General features: G+C 37.5%; 1 protein-coding gene across 3 annotated transcripts in view; it reads right to left on the bottom strand.

The window, feature by feature from the left end:
* The window catches only part of LOC114046894 (centrosomal protein of 89 kDa-like), a 160,891-nt gene that overhangs the window by 62,982 nt on the left and 83,635 nt on the right, over positions 1-14,274 (bottom strand). For all 3 annotated transcript variants that reach the window (XM_027867502.1, XM_027867503.1, XM_027867504.1), the window contains exons 13-15: positions 11,968-12,083; positions 7,765-7,945; positions 358-525 (exon numbers count right to left, since the gene is read on the bottom strand). In XM_027867502.1, coding sequence (XP_027723303.1) covers positions 358-525; positions 7,765-7,945; positions 11,968-12,083 — 465 coding nt within the window. The remainder of the gene's footprint in view (positions 1-357; positions 526-7,764; positions 7,946-11,967; positions 12,084-14,274) is intronic.

The raw sequence follows: 14,274 nt of genomic DNA, 5'->3' as shown, positions 1-14,274 counted from the left end.
CCAAATAACTTTTGGTTAATACTATATCATGACTCAGATGGTACCTAGGGGCCTTATATATAAATCAAGGTCATCATCAGTATCAATTGTTATTGAACTGTTGACACTGAGAAATGCTGATTTCTGGGTGCTTTATCAGATAAACCAGCCTTTACTGTACTGTTATTGTGATATGAGAATTATTCTAATTAGCATTCTCTCTTTACATAGCACTTATTAACAAAACAAAGATAGGGGTACTAGAAGATAAAAAGGAAAAGACAAAGGCTATAAATCTCCAACATGGAGTTCAGGCATATTTTTGGATATTTTATTTAGTGTGGCGGAAAAACAAGTTAAAAAAGAAAATTGATAAACCTATTTAATTTCTGTGCCTTTTCCAATTCAGCTCCCAGGACTTTGTTTTCAGCTTCCAATTTACTTTTATTTAAAAGCAGGCTCTTGGTTTGTGCTTGCAGTTCTGTCATCTTTCCTATCAAGCTGTCAGTCTCTGCACTCCATTTCTCTTTTTCCTTCTGCAGCTGGCTGGGAGAAAAAAAGCAAGAAGTTATATTCAACATACTACTGTTAAGACAAGATCATTGTGAGATAATCGATCACCAATATAATCCTCCAGTCCCTGGCATGAGAACTCTGCAAGCCCTCTGTGAGAGGGTCACTCTCACGGAGGAGGACTGAAGTAGGCCTTGGTCACTGTGGAAGACAGGTACACTGCTGAGGTCTGGGAAGATGGGATAGGAGAAGTGGGCTAGGAAATGTGTTTCATTATATTATCTGCCCCACTTTTAGGGCCAAAGATGGAGAAGTTTGACATTTTTCTTGAGAGTCAAAGTATAATACTGATTTAAAATTATTATAAGTTAACATGAAAAACTGATATTAAATATATTTCTATTATAATAAAATTTGCTGTAAACAAGACCTAAAAAGCTTTAGTAGAGGCTTCAAGCAAATATGCATTTAGCAACTATATAGATAGTAACATCATATTTTGCTTATAACAAATACATTTACATGTAAAAATTAAGAGGCTTTTATCAAAACAAAAAGTAAATCTAACTACTAAGTCAAGAGGCATCACAATTGACTGTATAAAAGAGAACCTTCCAGAACACTATATTTGGTTGACTTCCAATCTAACTAGAGAGCAAGTGCCAGACTTGCAGCCACTTGGGTTCTAACTCTGACTTCTGTGCTTCCTATACCTTTCACAGAAATGCCAGGGAGGGTGGCCTCAGTCAACAAGCATTTATTAGGCATTAATTAAGCATATGCTATGTATCAGGTATTCATCTAAGTACTGGAGATAAAAAAAAGTCATAAAATGTTCCTATTCTCAAGGAGAAGGGGAAACAACATGAAAACAGCTATATGCAAACAAATACATACAGAACAAACAAGATAATCAACAGGGGAAAGGCACTAGTATTAATGGGGATCAGTAACAGCTTCTTGTAGAATGTAGGATTTTAGCCGGAATTTGAAGAAAATCAGAGACACCAGGAGTCATAGATGAGGAGCAAGAGAATTTCCACGCATGGAAGGCAGAAAGTGGAAAATACCTGGAGTCCAGGTGTCTTGTTCAAGGAACAGCAAGGAGACCAGTGTCACTGGTTGGAAGAGTACACATAGGGGAGTAAGGCAAAAGACTAGAAAGTGCCAGGTTATGAACGGCTTTAAAAGGCAAACAGGATTTAATAGGATCAAATATTAGAGATCTTCTCTGCTTGACTGAATGGGAAGTGAGAAGGTGAGAACTGCACTTTAGGAAGGTCAACTTGGCAGGTAAGTGGAAGATGGACTGGAATGGGGAGAGACCTGAGGGAGATCATCCAAAAGACTCTCAGAGTAATCTAGAAGTGAGGTAATGAGGGCCTTTACTAGGGTGGTGGCAATGTAAGGAGAAAGGAGGTAAAACATCTAAGAGATGTGATTCAAGTAGGAAATGTTAGAACTCTGCAATAGAATGGATGGGGATAGCGGTGGTAAAAGTGAGGAACTGAGGATGACAGCAAATTCTCAACAGTAATAAGGATGTTTGGAAGAGGGGAGGGTTGTTGTTGGGTTTCTATTTTCTTTTGAGGGGGATGGAAGACAATGAGTTCAGTTTTGGACATGTTGAATTGAAGATATCTGAGACATCCAGTCTGAGATGTCCTATGAACAGCTGGACATGTGAGACTGGAGGTCAGGAGAGAGGATAGGGCTAGACAAATAATCTTTCCTTCCCCTCCCCCCTTCCACCCCTACCTATCACTAAAACCTGGTTCCTCTCCTCCCCTAGCTTTCCTGGCCACTCCTTCCAGTTCTAACTGGTTGAACCTTCACTCATTCCCCTTGGCTGACTGGCAAGGTGGGGAAGTTGGAATATTTTTTGCTCCCTACTGCCACTTCCAGGGTTTCCGTTACCTCCATCACTCAATAACCTTACCTCCTTTGAGGTCTATGCTATTCATATTTGATGCCTAATCAAACCTAGCAGCTTTTGTCCTCAACTGACTCACTTCTCATGAGTTACTGCTCCACTCTTCCTCACCCGCACAAAAAGATGGCCATATGCCTGATCGTGTCATCATCTACAAATGCAACACCTCCATATTCAATTACCCTGAAATTTCCTTATCTGATCATAATCCATTGACTTTCATCTCTCCCTCTGCCTTCCCTTACTAAACTCTGGTCTTCATCCACACCATAACTTCCGAAACTTCAACCCTTCACTTCTCTCTCGGGACATCTCCCCTGTACGAGCCTCTCTCTCCTCTTTACCCCATCTTGACCCCTTGATGAGCCAGTTCAACACTATATGGTCCTCTTCTCTTGAGTCCTGGCCCTCTTATCATATCACTGATAGCACCCTGCCAAGCCACCTTTGGATGTTTCCCACCATCTGTCCTTTACTCCTATACACATGCTGCTAAATGTAGGGAAAGAAAATCATGGAACCATTCTGAAGCCACTACAAATTTGTTATGTAACCTCACCTGGGGCCTCAGTGGTGCTAGGCAACCCTACACCTCCTTTATCAACTCGCTATCTAATTCTCCACAGTGGCTCTTCCAAATGTTTTCATCCTTTCCCAAACCTCTCAGAGTTCCTCCTCTTCTCACCCTTTCAGCTGAGAACCATGGCTCATATTTTACAGAAAAAATTGAGGCCATTCACTGTGATTTCCTTCTTCTTCCCTTTTTGTCATCTCCTGTCACTCCAAGGCCTTTTGCCACTATCTCCAACTTTGCCTGTCTCACACAAAGAGTTAACCTACTGCATAACAACACTCATCCCTTCACCTGCACAATCAATCCCATTCCATCCTGTCTCCCCCAGCAGACTGACTCATCATCCTCACTCTATCATTCATCTTCAATCTCTTATTGCATACTAGATGCTCCCTCCTGCCTACAAACATGCCCATGTCTTTCCTATTGTCAAAAAATCCTCACTTGATCCTTCTATTCCCACTAACTATTGCCCTATATCTCTTCTGCATTTTGTGACTAAACTCTTTGAAAAAGTCATCTATGATTTGTGCCTCTATATTCTCTCCTCTCTCTTCTTTACCCTTCAAGATCCAGTTTCCAACCTTTTCAGTCCACTGAAATTGCTCTCTCCAGAGTTATCAATGATCTCTTAGTTGGCAAATTCCATTCTTTTTTTTTTTTTCAGTCAAAGACAAGGTTTATTAGAACATCCATCATATCGGGCAGACTCTTAAGGAGTCTGAACATGGGTAAGCAGTGGCTAGATTTTAAGAATCCGAGCAGTGGCTAGATTTTAGGAATCTGAGCCATGGCTAGATTTTAAGAATCTCAACCCCAATCTCCATTCTTCTTGACCTCTCTACCACCTTTGACACTGTTAAATTGACCTCTCTTCCTTAACACTCTCTTTTCTCTAGGTTTTTGGGAAACCACTCTCTCTTGGTTCTCCTTCTACCTATTTGACCACTCTTTCTTTCTCTCTCTCCTTTGCTGGATCCTCACCCAGGTCATGCCATCTAATTATACGTGGCTCACAGGTTCTACACTGGACCCTTTTCTCTTCTCTCTCCATACTACTTCACTTGGTAATCTCATCAACCCCCATAGATTTAATTAGCATCTGAATGCTGATAATTCTCAAATCTATCTATTCAGCTAACCTCTCTGCTAACCTCCCATCTTGCATTCCAACTGCCTTTCTGACATCTTGAACTAGATATCCATGAGACATCTTAAACTCAACATTTCCAAAGCTCAACTCATTTTTTTTTGCCCTAAACCCTCCCTCTGTCCTAATTTTTCTATTACTGTAGAAGGCAACATCATCTTGCCATTCCCTCAGGCTTACAACCTAGGAGTCATCTTCAGCCCCTCACTATCTCTCAGTCTCATGCTGGATATCACTCATATCCAATTTGTTGCCAAAGCTAGTCAATTTCACCTTTGCAACACCTCTCGAATATGCCCCCTTCTCTCTTCTGTTACTGTTACCATCATGGTGCAGGCCAGCCCTCAACATACCATGCCTGAAATAGTCTCCTGCTGGATCCTCCTGTACTCCAATACATCCTCCATTCAGACATCAAAGTGATTTTATTAAAGTGAAAGTCTGATCATGTCACACCCCCTACTCATTAAACTTTAATGGCTCCCTATCACCAACAGGATCAAATATAAAATCTTGTTTGGTGTTCAAAGCCCTTCAGAACCTACCCCCACACACACTCACACACTGTTCCAGTCTTCTTACACCTTACACTCTACCATGTACTCTTCCATTCAACGACACTTGTTTCCTACTAAAATCTCATTTTCTGTGGGATTTCCCAACTACTAACAAGCATTTCCTATCTACTAACTCTAGCACCTCCCCTCTTTTAATTATTTTCTATTCTTCCTAAATATAGCTTATTTGTGCAAATGTATTGTTTGTTGTCTCCCAGACTGTCTGTTGTCTCTATTTGTATCTCCAGTGCTTAGCACAGTACTTGGCACACAGCAGACACTTAATAAATGTTTTTCTGACTGACTAAAATCCCTGAGAATCATCTTCATAGAGATGATAAATGATTCCATGGGATCTGATGAGATCACCAAGTGAAACAAGGACAGAGAAAGAAGAGAAGAAAGACCAGGACAGAGTCTTGGGATATATCCACTGCTGGTGGGCAAGACCTGGATGTGAAGGAGATTGAGGAGTAATCAGACAGGTAAAGGAAAACTAGGAAAAAGCAGTTATCATGAAAACCAAGAGAGAAGAGGGTGATCAACAGTGTCTAAGGCTGCAGATAGAACAAGGAGGATGAGGATTGTGAAAAGGTCATTAAATCTGGCAATTAAGAGATCATTAGTAACTTTGGAAAGAGAAGTTTTGGCTAAATGTTGAGGTTAGAAGCTAGAGCACAGTAAGAGGAAAGGAAGTAGAGGAACTGATTTGTAGATGGTCTTCTCCATGAGTTTATTAAAGAAAAAGGAGGAGAAATATGGGATGATAGCTAGCAGGGATAGACAGGTCAAGTGAGGAATTTTTGAGGATGAGGGAAACATGGATATGCTTATAGGCAGTAGGGAAGCGGCCAAAAGACAGAAGAGATTGAATTGAGAAGACGGGGATGATAGAGGAGGTAATTTGCTAGAGAAGACAGAATGGAATGGGATCATAGAGGGGTTTGCTTGGCAAGAAAGGTCACATATTCATTGAGACAGTGGTGAAACAGAAGATAGTATCAATAAGCATCAGAGAAATGTGAGATGGGGAGGAGGGGAAAAAGAGGGAGCTCTTGGTCAATGTCCACAATTTTTTTCAATGAAATTTGAGAAAACATTCTTAGCTGAGAGGGTAGAGAGAAGAGAAACCATGAGAAGTTTGAGGAAATAAGGAAAGGTTTGAAAAAACTGTTGTGGTGCGTGGGATACTGAATCAGTTGAGGAGATATAAAAGGATTGCCTTGCCAAAGTGAGAGCCCCGTTGAGGTTTTATGAATATAGTGACCCCAGTCAGCACAGTTTTGTGATTTTTTTTCCACCTTCATTCATCAGCATGTGAGTAGGAAGGATAGAGGTGGATAGTGGGAGTACCTGAAGGTTGAAGCTTGGCGGGGCAAGATCTTCAATAGATTAAGGGAGCAAGGGAATCAAGAGACATGGGCGGAGTTCACCAAGGGGCCAAGATGGAAAAGGGAGGAGAGTGTAGCTAGTGCATAGGGGATAGCCTGGGAGAGAGCTGAAGGGTAGAGGAACTGGAGGTCATGATAAGGTCAAAGGGCAGGGTAAATGTATAGATATGGAGTTATCTGTATATCTGTACTTTTATGACAGGATGTGTCTGTTTTTAAAACCAGTATTCTTCTAGTGACACTATGTGGCTGCAAAACATGGAACAACAAAGTCCTAAGCATTACAGCTGCTGGTCCCCTAAACAGAATAAAGAGATACATGAGGGTCATAAGTAGCCTGCAACATATTAACAATGAAAAATTAAATATAAGTAGCATAGCAGATATTATCAAAGAAATATGTGACCAGAAATGTAGGTGGGCCATTGATGTAATGAAATTGAAGGCTAAGCAACTGACAGCCACTGGTATTGATGCAATGTCAGGAGATCTAGAGGAAAGTCCCTGGAATGTGTGCTAGACACTGGACAAGAGTCACACAGATAAGAAGGCACAGATGAGTTACAATCTATACTGTTGGAGGTGTCTGAATTGATGAGATCACAGATTATTGAGGTACTGCAGTATTTTTCATTCTTATAGATATGGTTAATTTGAGTTAGAAAACAATACAATGTCTGGATTTAAAACTCTTCTTTTATGCTCTTTATTACCAATTGCCAGAGTAAAGGCAGGAATACTTAAGGAAATGTTAAAAAATACTTAAAGATGCCTGAAATGCCCATACTCTTTGACCTAGAGATTCTTCTACTAGGCTTATACCCCAAAGAGGCCCATTGTTAAGAAGAAAGTCCCCATTTATACCAAAATATGTATAGCAACACTTTTTGTGAGAGCAAAGAATTGGAAACAAAGTAGATGTCTTCTGACTGAGGAATGGCTAAACAAATTATAGTATATGAATTAATGGAACATTATGTGCTAGGAGAAATGATAACTATGATAAATACAGAGAAGCATGGAAAGATCCACATGAGCTGATACAGAATGAAGTAAAGAGAATCAAGAAAACAACGTACACAATGATGACATCAATATAAGAAAAAATTTTTTAAAAAGTTAATGTTGCAAAATTACAAAGATTACGCACAGCTCAAAACAAGAAATGTAAGAAGACGGCTCTATCACCTCAATTTGCAGAGGTGTTCAGTCTTTTTTCAATCCTGTCTGTTTATGACCTCATTAGGGGTTTTCTTTGCAAAGATACTGGAGTGGTTTATCATTTTCTTCTCCAGCTCATTTTACAGATGAGGGAACTGAGAAAAACAGGTTTAAGTGACTTGCCCAGGGTCACACAGCCAGTAAGTGTCTAAGGTCTGATTTGAACTCATGAAGATGAATCTTTCTGACTTCTGGTATGTCTCTCTATCCACTGTACCACCTAGCTGCCCTTTTGCAGAGGTGGGAGGCCCAAAACATTTTCAGACATTTATATTGATCTGTTAATGCTGATTTTTTTCTCCCTCTTTTGCTTTATAAATTATCTGTTACATGGGATGATCTCTATCAAGGAGAGAGGAGGATCAAGCATACTGGGGGAAACTATGGTAATGTGAAAAAAAATGACATCAAGAAAAACTTATTTTAGAATATGTAAAGAGCCCTACCTTTTGAGTTCATTCACAATTATGTCATGGACTTTTATCTCTATTTGGCTATCCAATTGTATTTTCAGGTTTTGACATTTAGAGCGTAAAATGTCCACCTGCTCCTTCTTCTCAGCTAGTGCCTTTTCTTGGCTCTTTACTTTACTTTCCAGAAGCATTTGCTGTTTAATCAGTTTGGAAACTTTAAAAAAGAGAAAAAATGGATAAAATTTAATGTGTTAGATTTAATACAACAGAATTAGACCTTGGATTTTAGATCAGCTAGTAACACTGACTTGAGCAGTCTCACATGAAGTTGCTTTTTTGCACATTTACACATAACAGTCTTTGAAAATGTGCAAATTTATAATGAATGAGTATACTCTTCAAAACTGTTGTATCTACATTCTGTGAACAGTTAATAAATAAATACCCACTATACACTGGATATGTTACAAGTCAAGTAACAAGACACAGCACACATCTTCAAAGAACAGACATTCCAAAAAAAACTAAAGGAAGATGTAAAATTAACATAAACAAGCACAGATATGTATGTTTGTATGTATGCATGCATGCATGTATGAATGCCAGGCTCATCCCTCCCTAATCTCAGTCCCATTCTACCCTACCCTTCCACTGTACCTCTGGAACTCCTACTGTTCATAAACTGTCCTTCATATTAGACATATAGCCACCACCCCGTGGAAATTACTTTGTATAATTACTTTTGTATTTAATTTTCTACGTACATGTTGTCCCCTACCTCTCCACAAAAATGTAAGCTTCTTGAGGGCAGGGACTGGTTTTGTTGTTGTGGTGGTTTTTTGGGGGGGGGGGCGGTGTCTTTGTATCTCAGCACCTAGCATAGTGCTTGGCACACAGTGGGTGCTTAATAAATGCTTACCTGCTACTCAGTTTGAAGGAGAGCAAAAAAAAGCAAAATGCAAGTTGAACAGTTCTGCTTTCTCTTCATTATAATTATGCCATCCATCCTGAACCTGGTCTTTCTTTGACGTTACCCAGCCCAGCACAAAAAACTTTTTACTGTCCTCAGTATTTATTATAATCTTCAGTTCATTCTAGACATAGTATTTTTATATTCTTACTGACCCTACTACATGTTTTTATACATTTTCAATTGTCAGTCTTTGCTTCCATCTTCCATATAATATATATCTTTCAATAAGCATTTATTAAGCAACTACTACAAGGCACTGTGACAGGTACTAGTCATACAAAGACAAAATGAAAGAGTTCTGCCTTCAAAGAACCTAGTGGGGAGAATCACTTTTAAAAATTTTAAAAAGTTGAATCAACAATGAATGACTTAGCTATTCTCAGAAATACAATGATCCAAGACAATTCCAAAGAACTCATGGTGAAATGACTATGAGAAATAACCAATGGTGTCTGAATGTAGATCAAAGCATGTTCTCACTTTATTTTTTGTGTTTTTTTTCTTTTGGTGTGTTTCTTCTTTCACAACATGACTAATACGGACATAAGTTTTACATGATTGCACATAACTTATATCAAATTGTTTACCATCTTAGGGAAAGGGGAGGGGAAGGAGAGAGGGAGAAAATTTGGAACTAAAATATTTTTTCAATGAATTTTAAAATTTGTCTTTACATGTAATTGAAAAAATAAAATACTATAAAAAAATCTGAGTTGAATGATGAAAAATTGTCCATCCATGCTGATTCCTTTAGACAATACTCCATAACCCTAATTCTATTTCTTCCCCATGGGAATCATTTGTTTGTTCCTTCAGAATTTTGTTCTTGGGTGCACATGAATCCTATTAATCCAACATTCCCTTCAAATCTACTCTTTCAAAATTTAGTGTATGTACCAAATTATGCTCAACTTTCCTCTCCACATCTACCATAAAGACTATGATAATGTAGCCAATTCCTCCCAGAGTTCTGACCATTTATAATTTCCTCCTAATTTGGTATAATCAAGTTAGGAATAGTTCCTTTCATCATCACCTCCTGAAGAATGACATTATTCTCAAAGCTAGTCAATAATCTCTCAGGTGTAATACCTTTTAGGAGAAGAGCCACAGCAGATAGCTAAATGAAGATATCCCCTATCATTACAGACACAAAGATTTAAAACTGGAAAGGACTTTAGATATCTAATCTAAACTCTCCATTTTATAAATAAAGTAATTAAAGGAAAAGAGAATTTGAGTGACTTGCTCAAGATCATAACACTATTAAGTGTTGGGGCTGGAATTTGAACCCAGATCCTTGAATTCCAAATCCAGTACGCAGTTACCCTTGTTCAAAAACTTGGGTGCCGTTCTCAGCTCTTCACTCTCCCTCATCCCGTATATACAGTTGCCAAATCTTGTCACTTCCACTTCCACATCTCTTGTACACACTGCCTTTTCTCTCCACACATATTCAGGTGCTTATCAACTCTAGTCTAAATTACTGACATAGCTGGAGTGCTGCTCTCTCTGCCTCAAGTCTCTTTCCATTCTTCCCATAGCCACCAAAGTGACTTTCCTAAAGCACAGTCACCTCCCTAGTTAATAAACTCCAGTGGTTTCACTATTACCTCTAGGATCAAATAAAGTGTGTGAAATGTAAAGCTCTTCACAACTCAGCCCCATCCTACCTGTCCAGACCTACATTAATCCCCTTCATACACTCTACAATCCATACAGACTGGGTTCCTTACTGTTCCTCACACATGACACTCCACACCCTGTCTCTGTGCCTTTGCCTGAGAAGCCCTTGCTCCTCACGTCTGCCTCTCGGGATTCCTGATCTCCTTCAAACTCTGCTCAAAAGGTTACCTTGTATATACTTTTTATGTTTTGTACACACACACACACACACACTCTCTCTCTCTCTCTCACACACACACTCACTCTGTTTCCTCTGTTATAATGCATGTTCCTTAAGGGCAGGGACTAATTCATTCTGTCATTATATCCCTAGTGTGTCTGGCAAATAAGTAGAATACTTGCTGACTGAGTTAAATCCTAAGTCTCAGAGATGCCTATAAGTTCAAATTTATCTCCTAGTGTTAAGATGACTAGTTTGTTATAAGATTTCTAGTTAATTCATTCTCTGTTATCTATGAAAAGAGATTTAAGGCCATTACTTTATTACTGCCTCTTTTCTTAGGCACTGTCTCCTATGATTTACTAGTGGATTTTCTACCACTAGTCTATGTCACATCTGCTCCTCTCTGATATCTGGCCTTAGCAGATGTATGTGGTAAGTTTTCTCTCTATTTTCAAGTCTCCTTCAAGTTCCAGGTTGTCCTTAATTAGATCTATAGTCTCCAGGTAATTTTACTCTTCTTGCCCTTATTAAATTTAATTCAGCTATCATTTATTAAATGGGAAATACATGCAAGGTACTGTGCTAGGTGCTAGGAATAGAAAGACAAAAAATGAAATAGTCCCTGATCTCAAGAAGCTCACATTTTACAGGGGATCACGACATGCAGAGATTTAAAGGTATAACAAGGCCAGTTGAGGAGGGAGAAACCAACAATAACTGGGGAGATGAGGAAAGGTTTAGTGTAGAAGGTGGTCCATTAGCAGAACTCCATAAGAATTCCAAGAAATGAAAATAGGGACAAAGTACATTTCTGATATAAGTGACAGCCTGGAAATGGAAATGTAAAGCCAAGTTCAAAGACAAGCTAATAGGTCAATTTAGCTGGAATGTTGAGTGCATGTAGGATATGTGCCTTAAATACCAAGATAAAGAATTTATATTTTATAAAAAGGCAATAGGGAATCACTGAAGATTTTTAAGGGAGTAATATAATTAGACATGATTTGGGAAGATTACTTTGAAAGCTGTGTGAAAGATGGTTTTTTGGGAGGAGGAGGGAAAAAGATTAGAGGCAGGCAAATATACTCTTCCTACTCTAATTAGGTGCATTTCTCCCCTGGTCAAGAACCTATTACATAGCCTTGAACCTACTTCAGTTAGGAACCAGCAGAATCAGGCTCTTCAGCAACATTCTTACTTTATCATTCATTCTTATCATTTGCAACTCAAAGAGATAAGTGAGAAAGTTCCATGGTTACAAAAAGAATCAAGACTCTCCTTTAGTAGTAGTACCTTTCAAGTGCAGTCATGGGAATCTCAAAGTCCAGAGAAGGTACAATAGGGATCATGTACAACTCACAGAAATGTGGCAAGGTCACAATTACTCCAAGAAAACACTAGAAAAACCTTTCACCTTCTTGATTGTGCTGTTGGTTGTTCTCTTTGGCTTTGGCTTGCTGAATCTCAAGCTGCTGCATCAAAATTTTATTTTCTTCTAACACGAGCTGGGCCTGAGTTTGTAGCTGACGCCTGTAGACATTTACAAGAAAAATATCTTAATTCCATTGCTCAAAAAATATAAAGATAACCAAGGTCTAAGAAAGAGGTGTCAAACACTCCCAAATGAGGCCCAAACCAGATTAAAATGTAACTCAGATATATATAACAAAATAAAAATGCAATAAAACATAGCTAATATTATTTTAAAATTGAGTCAATATGCAGCCCACAGGGATCCTTATGAACAGATTAGTGACCCCCATTTCTTTTTGAGTTTGATACCACTGGTCTAAGAGATAGCACTGAATGTATTCTGAGTAATGACTAGACATTTCAAATATAATTATAGTTTTACTAATTACTATTAAACCTGGTTAATGTGAACTATAGTGGATAAAGACCTGTAGTAAACTAAGAACAGCAGAATATATTTAAAATTTTTTTCAGTTCCTATTTTAAAGAGCAGAAAAGACTCCTTTATAATTAATAATATATACTCACCTGAAAACTTTTCATTTTAAGTCTTTAAAAATAATTTTTTAAAAGTTAAACAGGCTCTGATAATCTTATTTGCAGTATTAAAACCATTTCTTCATAGTACAAAATGAAATTTTACCTCAGCCCAGGGTGAATAATCACAAATACAAATTAGTACAGGCAGAATTAAAGAGACTCTGCTATAATGACACATTTATATAGTGATTTAAGGTTTGCAAAGTGCTTCCTTCACCACAACCCTGTGAGAGATGTAGTGCATGTAAGTATTTTCTTCATTTCAGAAACTAAGGATTTAAGAGGTTCATAATATGTTGTGTGTATATAGCACTTTGGATTTCACAACATGCCTCCATATCTGTTATCTCATTTGATCTTCATAGCATTATTGTAAATGAAAGGTGTTGCTAGATTCATTTCATAGCTGAGGAAATTAAGGCAGAGAAAGGCCAAGAAATTTGCTTTAGGTCATACAATTATTGGAAAAGTAGAAGCTGGCCTTACGCTCCACTCTAATATTCCTTTTACCAAATGACTTATATAAGTCAGATAATTTACATTTATATATATAAATGTGTTTATATAATATATATTTATATTAATAATATAACAAATTTATTTATTAAATATATGTATATTTAAATGCATTAGAACTAAACATTTCAAGTCAGAACTTTGTTAAAATTGTATTTACTTTATGGAATAGATAAAATGGGGAAAGAGGTCACTTTCAAAAGTTCATGTACCCTAATGAAAATAAAGTAATATGAAGACAAACCTCTATCACCAAAACAAAATACATTTAATTGAATTTTCCTTGTTTGATTTTTTTCAGTGTATAAATACACTTACAAAACTGTAATAAGTGGAAATCCTTAGGAGGATATCAAACTTAAGAGAAAACAATGCCACCCTGGTATGCTGGACAAAACACTTGGCTGGGAGTCAATTTGTCTTCTTTCCCTCAGTGGCTTAAGAAAGTTATTCCTAAACATTCTCCCTCTTTCTTACACAAACACACACACACACACAAGTTGCCACAGATGTTATGATATATTATGATCCAAGATAGTAGGAGGATTAATAAGAATATAGCTGGAAAAGATCCCAAATTCTTCAAACAATATTACGGCAACTATGGTTCACAGTAAAATATCCTATGGGAGAATTTTTTGGTATAATTATGTAAATGTTAACAAGGTCCTGAAGTCATTCAGATTATTCTAAAACATCAGCTCTTTTGGGAATTTGATCAAATGCTGTAAAAAAAAACAGATAACCCTTGTTCCTTGTTACTTAACTACTTAAGTAGTTAGTTAACTACTTATTTAACTACTTAAGGAGCTAAGGCTACTTAACTAATAGTGTGGGACAAGAATTCCAAAGATATGGATTCAATGAACCCTGTACAAGAGGAGTGAAAACCTCAATACAAATATATCACATATGGCACATAAAACAATATGATTAACAAATTCTGCTGTTCATATCAATTCTGGGTCTTGATTTACTAAAAAGATTTAAGCATTTTCATAATAATACAATGTGTAACATAACTATCAAAGACAGAAAGGGCACAAATGAACATCAGTTTGGTTCTGTATATTGTCTTACAATCTTTATAATGCCATTTTCCCCTTTAATCAGAAAAAATAATTTAAAAATGCAAAATATATAATATATAACATACTATGTAAATATGTATATATTTATAAGTTTATAAATA

This window comes from Vombatus ursinus, unplaced genomic scaffold (assembly GCF_900497805.2).
Source record: "Vombatus ursinus unplaced genomic scaffold, bare-nosed wombat genome assembly UNPS02014786.1, whole genome shotgun sequence".
Taxonomy (NCBI): Eukaryota; Metazoa; Chordata; class Mammalia; order Diprotodontia; family Vombatidae; genus Vombatus; species Vombatus ursinus.
Note: the sequence above shows the minus strand (reverse complement) of the source record. Positions and strands in the feature narration are given on the sequence as shown.